The sequence below is a fragment of the Oculina patagonica genome, chromosome 4, assembly GCF_052425735.1.
Source record: "Oculina patagonica isolate OP01 chromosome 4, crgOcupat, whole genome shotgun sequence".
In the NCBI taxonomy this organism is placed as follows: domain Eukaryota; kingdom Metazoa; phylum Cnidaria; class Anthozoa; order Scleractinia; family Oculinidae; genus Oculina; species Oculina patagonica.
Genome location: NC_135761.1, coordinates 21,329,733 through 21,343,433, shown reverse-complemented (window position 1 = coordinate 21,343,433; position 13,701 = coordinate 21,329,733). Strand labels below are relative to the sequence as shown.

The 13,701-nt window shown below is 37.8% G+C and overlaps 1 protein-coding gene across 1 annotated transcript; it reads right to left on the bottom strand.

Moving 5' to 3' along the window:
• Positions 1–114: 114 nt before the first annotated feature.
• Positions 115–12,042, bottom strand: LOC144651767 (uncharacterized). The gene is made up of 12 exons (XM_078511745.1): positions 11,819–12,042; positions 10,224–10,284; positions 9,400–9,538; positions 8,562–8,649; positions 7,471–7,558; positions 5,110–5,207; positions 4,900–4,996; positions 3,789–3,891; positions 2,976–3,022; positions 2,170–2,283; positions 1,454–1,571; positions 115–345 (listed from the first exon to the last, which is right to left on the bottom strand). The coding sequence occupies exons 1-12, from the start codon at positions 11,913–11,915 to the stop codon at positions 259–261; spliced, it is 1,137 nt and encodes a 378-aa protein (XP_078367871.1). The 5' UTR covers positions 11,916–12,042; the 3' UTR covers positions 115–258.
• Between the last annotated feature and the right edge of the window lie 1,659 nt (positions 12,043–13,701).

The following is a 13,701-nucleotide window of genomic DNA, read 5'->3' as shown; positions in this document are numbered from 1 at the left end:
CCCTGTACCTGTTCCGTCCCTCCCCCCAAAAAATCCTGCTCTGAACAAGAGTAACATTAAATAAATGTAATTCAGTGAAAAAGGGATACCAAAACATTTTTACTAAAAATAAAATTATAGATCTTTTATCAATCAAAATAAGTATTGTATACTATTATACCTTTTAGCATTAATGATTGAATTTCTTGCCAAAGTTACTCTGAAATGTGTAAATTACCTAGTAGTCAAAGATTTGTAATAATAATAGTTACACTATTATTAACTCTTAACAGTGTTTTTTAAAAGTTCTTCAACTTTCTCATCAAATTTTTCTCTGGCTCGAACCCACACTGGATAGGTATCCACCTTGGAAAAGAAACAAGCACAAGTTAACTCAAATTTCCAAGAGCATTTAGTCTCAATCTCTCACAAAATTGTGAGAGATTGTATCAGTGGAGTTCTATAATTATTATACTCTGGCAGTTTGGCAGCCTAAGCCAATTTTTAGTGTCAGTTTGCTGGTACATTTGTACCTTATTCTTACTAATTTTCGCGCATACTTAATTTTTACGAAAAATGGGGAACCGAATTTCGCGAGTATTAATTTCGCGATTGCAAGAAAAATTAGAGGAAACATGTATTAAATTTCACGATTTTGTCAGTGTTTTATGGATCAGTCGTCAAAGACTAAGGAATAACTGGAAATATGCAAAGTTGGACCCTGCAAACGGAAACTTTGGTGACGGTACTAAAGAGGTTTTGGACGATTTATAAGCTGTAGAAAACAATAATCAGGGGAAAAAGAAAGATATTTTTAGGGGAGATAGTTGCAGTTCCAAACATTGAATTTTTTTATTGTTTTGACAGTTACATGTTATACAGTATTAATTTCCGCGTGTTAAAATTTTGCGCAAAGTTTTTTCGCGTGTATTAAATTTCACGATTATTTAGAAATCGCGAAAATTAGTAAGAATAAGGTATTTGTTATCTGGCAGTTTATGGTCAAGAAACTGGCAGTTTTGGTCTTAATTAGGAAAAAGCGATATAGTGTTAAATTGTGGTCTAGGAAGAAAAAAAAATATGGCAGTTTGCAGAATGGATGATCCCCTAAACTAGCCCCTTGTCAATGTTATCACCAATTTCTGAGAACTTTTAAAAGTTAACTTTAAGGATAATGAAGACTTCTTTTGATAGCTTTTTCTGCACCCCAAAAATATATTTTTCGATTTCTTGTTCTACATGTATCATCTATTCCTTCATGGGAAAATAGAACCCACAAAATAATGACCTCACTTTCAATAAAATGATGTGGCTTCATAGCTCAGTTGGTACATGTAGAGCATCACACCGGTATAAAATAATGAAATAAATGAGTTTGAATCCTGTTAAGGCCCTGAATTTTTTTCACGCTTGTTCTCCCTAATGGCTTCAATTGATGGGCTCACAGTGAGGGTTGTGTCAATGCCTGATTTACCTCGGGTAGCTTGAGCAGATATGGAGTGATGCTTTCAGCAAACTGAACACTGCTTTCTCTTGGTAGCAAGGATGGCAAGTTGTCAATGGCCACAACATTCAAAGGTTTTGTAGAGTTACTGCAAAGAAAATACAATGATTTAATTGCACCAATTTACAAAATTTAATGTAAAGGTTTCTAATGGTTAGCGCGTTAGACTCCGGATTGAGCTGTGCAGGTTTCAGCCTGGCTGGGGTTATTGTGTTGTGCTCTTGGGCAAGACACTTACTCTCACAGTGCCTCTCTCCACCCAGGTGTATAAATGGGTATCAGTGAACTAATGCTGGGGGGGGGGTAACCCTGTGGTGGACTAGCATCCCATCCAGGAGGGAGTAGCAATACTCCTAGTCGTTTAATGCTACAGAAACCGAGATAAGCTCCGGCCTGTATGGGCCAGTAGGCTCAACGCAGGCCTTAGCTTCCTGAGGGAACACGAAATCTATTCAATAAATGGTTATGTTTTTTTGCTGCCGTCAATCACCTAATTGGACCATTCAAGAAAAAGAAGTTTACTTCAACCAGTTCAAATGTGATTGGCAGATTTTTATCCATTTTATTTGTTTATATTTTTAAGGTTCGTCGGCTGTCACCATAAGTTTGATTGCTGGTAGCAAAAAATGCAAATGTTGGGTTTTGAACTTCTGAGCTCCTACATACGTCAAAGTAAACACACAAACCTTAACTGCATTCTCCTGCTGGGATGTTGAAATGTGGTTATTGAATCACAAAACGGCAGAGGATTGTTTGGATTGGTAGTATCACAGCTCACATCAACCACGACAGACAGTTTCCTAAAAAGATATGAAATAAACAATTATTATTTTAACAGGAGCTCTGGGGATGTTACATGAGCTTTTTAATTTTGATATGGTCACTCTATTTTATTAGTTTGGCTTTATGTTTCAGACACCTAATTTTATTCTTGCCAAAGGAACAATTTTGTTGATTGTACTGCTAAATATTTTTCTCTGAATTCTTGCAGTAGATATACAATGGGGCACCTCTATCAAGAATATAAATTACAGTCCATGTTTTAAATAGAGGAAGCCATTTTAGGGTGATTCCATTTGTTCTCATAATCTGGATATTTCATTTATTTATAAAATTATTACATATGACTATGCTCAGACTACAACAAAATTATCTCAAGCAATTTTATCTGTTTATGTTGTAGCTGTCCTTGAATTTGCCAGATGTCTTTTAAAATAGGCAACAGAAAATAGGCAGAAGAAATCTTAAACAATTTGGAATGGGATTGAGCATCATGGCACCATACAACCATTTGACTTCAAGCGCTGCTTTTTTAACTCATTCAAAAATAATAGGGAAAACAAAAATAGGATTTCTATAATTATGAGAAATAATAAAATGTGGTAACAATTAGCCTATTACTGACAATGGAAGCATTGTTTTGAGTAATTTTTCTTTATTAAAACAACTTCTCTGAGTGATTTTCAGGTACAAGTGTGCTGTTACAATTCACCTCTGGTCGGTGTCCAGCACTTTCCTTGTCAGAAATGGTGGGATTTTCTGCAAAGTAAACGTTATCAAGCACGGAACACTTTCGAGCAAGTATACATATTCATTTTAAGCAAAAACCCTAGAAGGAAGTACACGCAGAGCTAAAACCTAGCAGGCTAACTTGCTGTTGCAGCTTTATTCAGGAAAATAAATATATACTCGATATGTAATAAAAACAATTGATCATTACCACAATTCGTATTTTGCTGTAGTGAACCTCTCATCCATCAAAAATATGTTCAGTGTTTTCAAAAACACTAAAAAAAGTCTAGTTATTTTTTTCTTTTACACTTAGCCAACCAACTAAATCAGATGGCACCTGAAAATGTTCTTAAAACCTGCCTTCTTAAAGGATTTTAGGAAGACCTTAAATAAGAGACCTTTGAAAAGATGTACAGGGTATTACAAATATGTTCAAAATCCTATGAGATCATTGAAGATCTGAAAGATTTTCACCAGGGATTGCCCTTTAACTCCTTTAAAGAGAACTGGTAGCCAGAGAAACATGCCCATGGTTGGAATATTTCCGGCATAATTTCTGTTCCGACAAAGGTACTAAACTAAAGAATTTCCAAACTATTTGATTTCCAACTGAAATTTATATGTCTAGCAATTTTTTTAATGAGGACCTCTAACACTTATGGCCTTAATGTTCCCTTATCCAGAAGTCTGTTCACTAGAGAGTAACCTTTTAACCAAATTTACAAATAATTCAAGAGCAATAAAGAAAAGATGGATTAATTAATATCAATTTCTCTTTTTTTATTGACTGTACCTTCATCAAGTTGATGCAGTTGACAAAGATGTCATACTGCAGGATTTCCTCAAAAGGTCCCCCACCCTGTGTTTCACGCATGTCCCATTTGGCAATGTGTGTGCTGTGAAAAGAGAATACTACCATGGTCACACACTCAAGTGAAACTTGATTAATAACTAAAGGTTCACATGTAGAGTATATAATACAGGCAGTGGCAAATAGCTAACAAAGTCATAAGTGCAGTTGACTACCACCCTTAGAAAGTGAGTGTAAGTAGTGTAATATTGTTTTATTTAGTAATAACCACTGCTAAGGAAAGGGCAATGCTATTGTCGTCTAACAGCAATTGGTACACTTGTCCTAATCTACTGTCCACAGAATTTACACATCTGATTGGTTTCCTTGTCATTGCCTATACAATCATTTAGCTCGTACATGTAGAGCCTGATTGCATACATTTCCTTGAATGGGAAAATGATTCGGGTCATCACAAAATGTGAGGCAGCGAGGAGTGCGATCCATTATGGTTAGCCTAAATAGTACTTTAGTTAGCCTAAATGGCACTCAGGTTAGCCTAAATGGCACTCCCGTTAGCCTACAGTTAGCTCAGGTAGCTTGCGGTTATCCTTTTTATTTGGAGTAGGGATTTCTGCCTCGCATGCCTCACTGCCTTGCCTCGCATGCATGGCACGCATTGCACATTTGTAAGACTCAAACGATTCTGTGCCATAAGAAAATATTTAATTAGAAATGAGTCAACTTGGCTGTGCCTCATTGACTGCTCACTCATAGAAAACTCAGGCTCATAGTCTCACTGTTTAATTGCAAAAGACAAGAGAAAGGGTTGGTGAATGGTCCTTCAAAAAATGTGTCTCGCAAAATTTTATCCAAATTTCAGGGGTCTCGTTGTCTTGAATTTCTCTTTGACACCTCGGAGTCTTGATTTCTTTTGCAAGGCTAAAAAGGTCTTAGGCTTGCAGAAAAGATATCAGTCTTGCCGTCTCGCATTTACCATTCAACACCCCTAAGAGAACCAGTCAGATTTACAGATTAAGTCTAGTTAGTGCAGTAATAAAAATAATTTTTTAGACTGTATTGCAGTACTTAGAATAACTTAGTGATCGTTAACCTTGGTATGCCTGCTTTGTAAGCTAAATCCAAGGCTCCTTTTCCACAGCGTCCTAGGGCACCAATGATAATCACACGAGGGTAGCATTCTGAAAGTCCTTACATCAAACAACAACAAGTACGTGAACAACAAGTTAAGCAAAAAAAAAAACAGATCACTGATGAGTGAATTTAATTACCCGATCTCTGCGAAAACTTTACAAGACTGTACCTTTAGCCTTAGCAGCCTCTTGAAGATGCCGCTTTAAATCATCTATTAACAGTGATTCATGGTTATAAGGAACTAGAGCCGGCATCGGACTTTGGGGGCTAGAAATTTAAAAGAAAAACATTAAAGTATAAATTATCACATTGAATTTATTTTTATTTATAACAACTTTATTGCAATTAAAAGGAGAAAATAATAATAATAATATTGCAAAAGGGTGTCGGCAGGGAGGAACCCAATCCTCATATAGAGCCGACCCCCTAAAGAAAAAACAAGAATAATAGTAACATAAGATATATAATATAAAATATTTATATAAAAAAACTCTTAAGATAAAGTCTATAATTATACATCATTCTATACAATTAATATAATAAATAAATAATTTGTTTTGAATTAATTTAACATAATTTAATATAATTTATTTTAACTTAATTTAATTGATTCGTAACAAATTTGTGCAGACGCCTCTTAAAATTAACGACATTGGCTGCTTCGACAATGTTATTTGGTAAGGAATTCCAGTCATTAATGTATCTATGCCAAAAAGAATACTTAAGGATATTTGTATGTGCAAAGGGTTTCAGTTTTTATATCCATTGGATTTCCTTGTGCGGCCAGTGGAGAGCGATACATAATCTCCTATTTTTACATTACAGAAGCCCTTAATAATACTTAAAAAGTTGTACAAGGCTTAAGAAATTAAGACGGGTTTTCAGATCCATCCATCTTAACTTAGACATAAGACAGTCTATCATCATAAGCAATGTCCTTGCCAAGAAACCACCTAGAAGCATTACGTTGAATTTGTTCTAATTTATCTGACAAATATTGTTGATGGGGGTTCCAGACAGGGCACGCATATTCAATCATTGGACGAATCATAGATATGTACCCAATTTTTATAGCCTCAGGACATCCACCAAAAGTATGTTTGAGTAAACCCAAAACTTGGTTTGCTTTTGCCGCGACGGATAGAATATGAATTTTCCAAGACAGGTCATTAGAGAAAGTAACACAAAGATGCTTGTGCGAAGAGACTTTCTTCAATAGTGTTGAGTTGATATCATAAGAACAATTAGTTGCTGCCTTTGATCGTGTTATTCTCATAAATTCACATTTGTCGACATTCAAATTTAGAGACCATGAATTACACCAATCACTCATTTGACATAAGCCTCTTTGAACTGGAGCGGAAACGGTATCAATAGAATCGGAGTTATAAAGCAGGGTGTCACAGGGTTGGAAACTAAAATTTCGGAGCACTCGCCATCCGGGCGAGTGACCTACAAATTGCACTCGCCCAGATCAATTTTCACTCGCCCAGTGAAAGGAAAATTTAGGCCCCTCCCCAAAAATATACAACTTCAATTTTTAATCACGTTTAAATGATACCAGAAGCATAGGTGATATGCTTCTGATGATACTCACTGTGCCACTTTGGTGGTCGATCGCAAAACAGACTGCAATCTATTTCTTCAATGAAAAATCGCCAAATATAGACCTTACTCCACAATAAAAACACGAGCACACTTCAAAAGTTGAAACACAGTTTTATTTGATACGTATTTCCAAATTCTTGTTGTTTGCAAGCGAAATTGTACAGGAAAAGAGGTGAGAAATGGCCATCTTGCTGCGTTTCGGGGCTCGGTGGATGAGTCAGTGAATTTTTGACCAGAGGTATTACTTTGTACAAGTACGTCCGTCATGTTACATTCCCCAAACGGAAGCCATTTTTGTCTGTTTACGAACGCAAACACAGCTTTGTTTGAGATTTCAAAATGTTGGTAAGCTATCGGTTTGTGGACAGTGTAGATTATTTTAAAGTGGGAAGTAAAAGTTTCGCTTATTTTGAATGATATATTCTGGATATGACAATCGTACTCGCCAAACCGGGCGAGTGATCCGTGATTTGTACTCGCCCGACAGTTTTCACACTCGCCTGGGCGAGCGGGCGAGCGCTAATTTCCAACCCTGGTGTCATCAGCAAACATTTCACTAGAACAGGATACAGTTGTCGGAATGTCATTTACATACAGAACAAATAGCAGAGGTCCCAAAATAGAGCCCTGTGGCACACCTGAGATGGCATGTGCCCAGTCGGAGAAGGCACCGTCGATGACTACTCTCTGCATTCGATTGTGAAGATAGTGACTCAACCAAAGTAGCATTTTACCTTAGTAATGATCATCTCTTCCACTCTGTAACACTTGCTATTTTTTCATGTCAGGTTAGATTTCCCCAACGTAATTAAGGTACACACTGTAATTTAAAAATCTGATTCTACAAAAATCATTTGATGAAGGGAAGTTAGTCCAAGTACATTACTAAAGGGGGAAAAGAGGTTACCAAGTTTACACATACCTTGTCTGTTCATGGCACCAAGCTTTAAGACCAACGGCCATTCCTGCAAAACCAGCCAATGGAGGAAATGCCGCAGCTACTCGTCTGTCTGTAGAGTTGAAAACACTCACAAATTGATTTACTGGGTTCCTTCAACTTCCTCCTTGCTACAGGAGGAATACCCTGGTAACCACATGTTTTCAATTCCAAAAGCAATTAAATCTCTGCCAAAGGGAATTCTCTTTAGAACCCTTTTTTGTCCAAAGTAAGTTACCTCACTTAGATTTGTAACTCACTGACCATTGTGCCCACTGGCACATAGGGCAGCTAGTGGGGGCAAGCACTTTATTTGTAAATTTGGTATTTAAAAAAAAACAAATTAAAAATGTTTTGATCGATAGTTATCTCTGATCATCTATGGATGATACCTAGTATATGCACACTTGTAACCATTAAAAAGAAATTAAGCAGTATTTACTTTGTTAAACACTCAATTGAGTTTTGGGATTAAAATGCTCAAATTGTTTTTTTTTTTTAGTTTTTTTTTTTATTGATAAACACACATATGCAGGTACATTACATTACAATGCAATAAACCAAACAGTTACAATTTGACTAATGTAAAGGTTATACACTTAAGGTTTTTATAGAAAAATAATAGTAATAAAAAATAGTAGATGTCAATGGCGATGTAAAAGTGACCTGAGAAGGAGTATGGATACGTGTACAGTTTTTAATCTAAGTTTTCTAGTATGTACTTAATTAAAATTCTACTTACAAAATCTGTGATGAGAAGAGAATTATTATGCAACTTATTTGTATACATGAAATAACGGGCATGCTCAAATTGTTTGCTAGCACTGATTTATGCATTGTCTCTTGCAGATGGCAGCATACCTGCCAACTCTCCAGATTTTCCCGGGAGACTCCAAGTTTTTCATCAAATCTCCCAGTCTGATTTTTGGAGAGTTTTCATACATTGTCTTAAATGATATCCTTACAGTGCAAAGATTTCTAGACATCTCCAGATTTTTGTACTCTGGAGATTGGCAGGCATGGATGGCAGTGACTTGACGCGATGTAGAAATGGCCGCCACATGCCACTCACTCACCACAATCATCTGTCATGTACTCCACATCAAGTATCCTTCCACCACCCTTGATAAATCGATCAAGAACTTCAGCCCAGCCATCCTGATTCTGCAATTCAACAAAACAGCTGAACAATAAATTAACGCTTTCCAAAGCACAACTTCTATATTTAAGTTGCCTTTAAACAGAACCCTCTGAAGGAACATCTTGCTCTTATATTTACTTGTTAATTCTGGTGACTTGCCTCTCTGAAGTTCGTGGACTACCTCCTTAAGACCCTGAATAAATAAATATCCCCCCCTATTGGAACTCCCCCTTAAAGCATAAAAGGGCCAATCTCTAATTTGCACCCACCCCCACCCTCCCCCCCCCCCCCCCACTTCTTGATAACCTCACGATCTGCTACTGGAGCTATGTGCTCAAAGCTCAAACCCATTTCCATAGTAACTTGAGTACAGTAGTCTGTCCATGGATGTTCCTTTCTAGTTAGCAAGTGCAAAGTGATGTCCAGTGATGAGAAAAAAATCACTGATATTTAGAGAGGAAGTCACATCGGCTCTAGCAGGTCCTCTATCCAGGTGAAATTGGAATTTGGAAATGTTGGTTTTTGTGGAGGAAGGAAAACCAGAGAACCCAGAGAAAAACCCTCAGAGCAAGGCAAGAACCAACAACAAACTCAACCAATGAACGTATGGTGGGAGGCGAGCACTCTCACCACTATGCCATCCCTGCTCCCCTAGAATTTATTTATTCCCCTAATAATTTATTTTTTTACCCTTTCCCTGTGTATTTCCAATGATCTTAAAGATAATGAAAACACCTGTGAACAGACTTGACCTACAGGTATTACATACTTACATTGTATGCATGAGCAAAATATATGTGAGTATGAGGGATTGGTGTAAAAGATTCAGCGAGTTCTTTGATTCCCAGTACAAATGCCTCTTTAGGAGCATCTACCCAGGATCCTTCAGGAACCATATTAACTCCATCAATGCTATAACATAAAACAAAGAGAAAACTGATATATTTATTATGAGAAAAAACCTGTACTAAATCTTTTCCTTTAATAATACTACATAACATAACAAAACATATACAACCAGCTCAACACCATTATAATTACAAGCACTTTATTGGCCTGTAAAAGTAGTTATTTAGTTGTTTTAATGCCCTGCTTTTACAATCTGAGATTCACAAAATCTTTGTAGAATGTAAAACAAACGGTGGTAACTGTGAAATTATTTGCGGAGTGTTGTTATCCAGTAAAACTATTTTTAAAATTGATACTAGTGTTTATAACTCAAGCATAATAATTTTGCCAGATTTTGTTGACACAATGTTCACAGGGTTCGTACCCTTTCTCAAACAATTTTCTACGACTTTTCCAGGACTCAGATTGATTTTTCAAGGACTCCAAAATTTACATTAACCGTTGCACTCCCAAGATCTCAACATTATTTCTCCTTACTGCCTGCACATTTTTTATAATGTTAGTTCTGAGAATTTAGTTGTTACTTGAGAGTTTTACAGATTTCCAGAACTTTCCAGGACCGGTAGTCTTTTTCCAGGACTTTCTAGTCCTGGAAAGTACCACAATAAAATTCCAGGACTTCCAGGTTTTCCAGCACCCATACGAACCCTGAGTTCATTGCGCCTAAACAATTTTTGTGAAAAATTACCTTGCAAACTCTTCATCTTTGAAAATTCTATCTTTTGAACATTCAACAGTAACTTTGAATCCTGAAAAAGAAAAGAGGCAAACCTCTGACCCCTGCGACGTTATACTACTGTGCTTTGTCTACACTGTTCCTGGGGGGGGGAGGGGGGTTGGAACATGACGATGCAGGTGAAGAGCTTATCTCAATCCAAAGGAAAAGGGATAAGCCAAGGTTAGGATCAATTTTACACTGAATTATCTGGGATATGGAACAATTGAATTATTGCTTATGCTTTGCTGGTATTTCTTGGGGGGTTTGAGGGTGAGGGATGGAGGGGTGAGTCATGTTCTAAGAGATATTTTTGGAAGAGGTTAGTGGGTAAATTCACTGTAACAAATCATGTTTTTAAGCATGATTTGTTAAGGTGGGTGCAGGTTTCCAAATGTTGAGGAATTTTAGAGGTGATTAAGGGCCTGTTTACAAGCAGGCGGGTAACCCTAGCACATAGGGTTACCCTAGCGCTCCCACATTTCTTCTTTTTTTCATCAACGTGTTTACAAGGCGCTAGGGTTACCATAGCACCTAGGGTAACCCTAGCTGAGTGCTAGGGTTACCCTAGCTGCTAGGGTAACCCTAGCGCCTTGTAAACGCTCTGCTAGGGATAACTCGCCTACCCGCGACAACTTTATTTTGGCTCCAAAAAGCTAAATATGTTTAAAAATACCAACAAAAACAGCAAATTGTGACCAAAAAACATCGTGTTCATTCACAATTTGTCGTATTTTTGCAATGGAACGGAATTATTTTCGAATAACAGTTTCTAACGACAAAATTTTACAAGGTTAACTGAAGCGTAACCGGTGTAAGTTGACCCGGGTAAGTAGGGTTACCCTACCTGCGAATTTTGCTTGTAAACCCGGGCTATCTTCTAACCCTCTTGCTAGGGTAACCCTAGCACCTAGGGTTACCCTACCTGCTTGTAAACAGGCCCTTAATTTATCACATAAATATATTTGAAGGGGTGTTTCAAACCAGCATCGTACATGTCGCACCTATAAACCGCCATAAACATTAGTACTTTGGCCGCTTATTCACTAGAATGAAAACATTGTAAGCTCCAGTGAAAATTAAATAAATGGGGAGCTCCGCTTTTAGGCTTGCCTAAATCTATATATTATTTAACCCTGGCAACCCCCACCCCAACAGGACAGGTATTGTCTCCAGCCTCTTTTGGTAAATAAATCAGGTCCTACCAAAACTGGGCTTTTACAATTTTATACCCGTAAATCACCAGTTTCTCAGATTTGCTTCTGATCTGACATTCTTTAACGTTCGACGCCTTTATGATGTAACACGCGATACTCTATTTAAGGTTTACACAGAGGGCCACCAGTTCATCAGTTTACGTTACTGTCAATCACTCGTTAACTAAAGTGTGTTGCGCAACATTTACCAAAGCCGCGCGGGCGTTTATTTTCAAACACCATTTTATATGTCGATATGTGGAGTCAAAGTTCAAAGCTACACTACCAGTAGTAGTCGAAAACAACCTTAAAAGTTATAATCAGTTAGTAGGTACATCAAATTGAAAAGAAAGATCGCTAACTTATTTATACCTGCTGAAATTAGGTCTTTGCATTTTTCTGGGGAGAGAGCGGACCGGCGTTCGAAGGTCTTTGGCTCTGATCGCAACCACACGTGAACAGCCATCATGTATCGTCTAAACAAAGGCTGTGATTCAAAATGAAGGTAAAATAAATTGAAGAAAATCACAAAATCTGCCGCAAAAGGAAAGAAACTCCATCAACCGCGGCCATAAAATGGTCCATGAAATGATGAAAGTCACCAGGCGACAAGAAGCAGACTGGGAACTAGTTTTTCGTCGTGCCAAACTCGCAATGTTTGGTGGGATTGAACTTTGGTAGCCGTAGGCCACCGCGAAAAGTCGAAAACTCAAAAATTTTGTTCAAAAACAGGTTAAATAATCAACTAAATCGTTCAAAACAGGGACTTGTTTCGTTCTTTCCTATAGTAACGTTATATTTGTCCATTTAGAAATGATTTTTTTCTGTTTCTTCTTCACAACAGTGATTTGAAGTAAGGGATTCACTGAAGAACTAGCTTCAAAGGTCTTCAAAGACGAGCAAGCATACAAGGAGACATGATATATAGGGGAGTTCCTTCTCCAAAAACAGCTTGCTTTGACGACACTGTGTAGCTCATTAAGCATTTTTATTGTCTCCAAATTCAAAATGAAATATCTCTGCCGAAAGGAGGATTTTCCATGCAATCATCTGCGCGTTAGGAGACATCACGTGTGCAAGTGTCAAAGTCACACCCTTTTTAAATCGGCTTGCATTCGCATCTGAAAATCTAGAGATTAAATCGATAGAGGTTCACATTCAACTGCAAAATAATACGTTTCAATAGTATACACACTAGATTTAACAGCTGTGAAAATTTCACGGCCTTTTAACCTGTGAGGCTAAAATTTGCCAGGTAGACACCCGCTATACAAGAACCTCATTAGCCTAAAATTTGGAAAAAGTTTTTTATTTTCTAAATCGATTAACATAGGCGTACGCGACAAGGGGGGTGAGGGGGGGCTGCAGCCCCACCCCCCACCCCCCAGTGCCAAAAGTTTTCGGGCAAAACGCTAAGAATACGGAGAGAGAGCCAGAGAAAAATAGAAAAAAAGCAGACAAATCTCAAAATTACAATCAAAACGAATTATATCAACAGAAAAAGTATTGGAAATATACCGAACTTTGTGGTTCAAAAGTCCAAATTTCTCATTTATCTGCTTTCGTCTTCGGGCAACGCCACGAGATTAATTCCATTAAGCAAGCAGGGAAGGTTTGTACACAACTATTTTAACGCACGTTCTGTTCTTCATTTTGTATGCCTGTTTATTCGGCTTTCAACCCATGCCATTGTTTTTTTTTTTCGGGCAACAAGGTCTCCACCCCCCCCCCCCCCACCCCCCCACCCCTAGGTCCGAAAGTGCCCGTACGCCTATGTCGATTAAAAATGTTTACTTTTAGGGAAATTAGATAAGTCGACGTTCTGGATCCTCTTTGGACACTTACTCGCGGGTTTTTACTGTACTGCACCACCATTCAGTTAACCATAATAACATTTACTAACGATGCCTTTATTGCGCAATTATGAGCATTTATACGAGAAGGTACTGGTAATTAGTACAACGGAATATAAATGCGACACTCGAGGGAGTACTCCCTATAGTGAACTATAAGGAGGGGGGAATTCTGCCCGGAAGGTGTACCTTTTTCAGCCGGAGGTGTATTTAAAGGGTATGGACTTCACGAGTACTAGTTGGAGTATAAAAAAAGGTGGGAAAATATATCTTCAAACACAGCTACCGAACAGTTGAGTACCCCCCCCCCCCCCACCCGCGCGACATCAGCTCGCATTGACCAACTCTCGTTCTTAAAGGGGGGAGTATCACGAGAAGTCTCCTAAGTTTTTGTGTAAACTG

Coding starts and splice junctions, on each gene's coding strand:
- LOC144651767 (XM_078511745.1), bottom strand. CDS start 11,915: ATGATGGCTGTTCACGTGTGGTTGCGATCAGAGCCAAAGACCTTCGAA. Junction 10,285..11,818: donor CAAAGACCTAATTTCAGCAG/GTATAAATAAGT, acceptor TTTCTTTTTCAG/GATTCAAAGTTACTGTTGAA. Junction 2,284..2,975: donor GTGCTGGACACCGACCAGAG/GTGAATTGTAAC, acceptor ATATCTTTTTAG/GAAACTGTCTGTCGTGGTTG.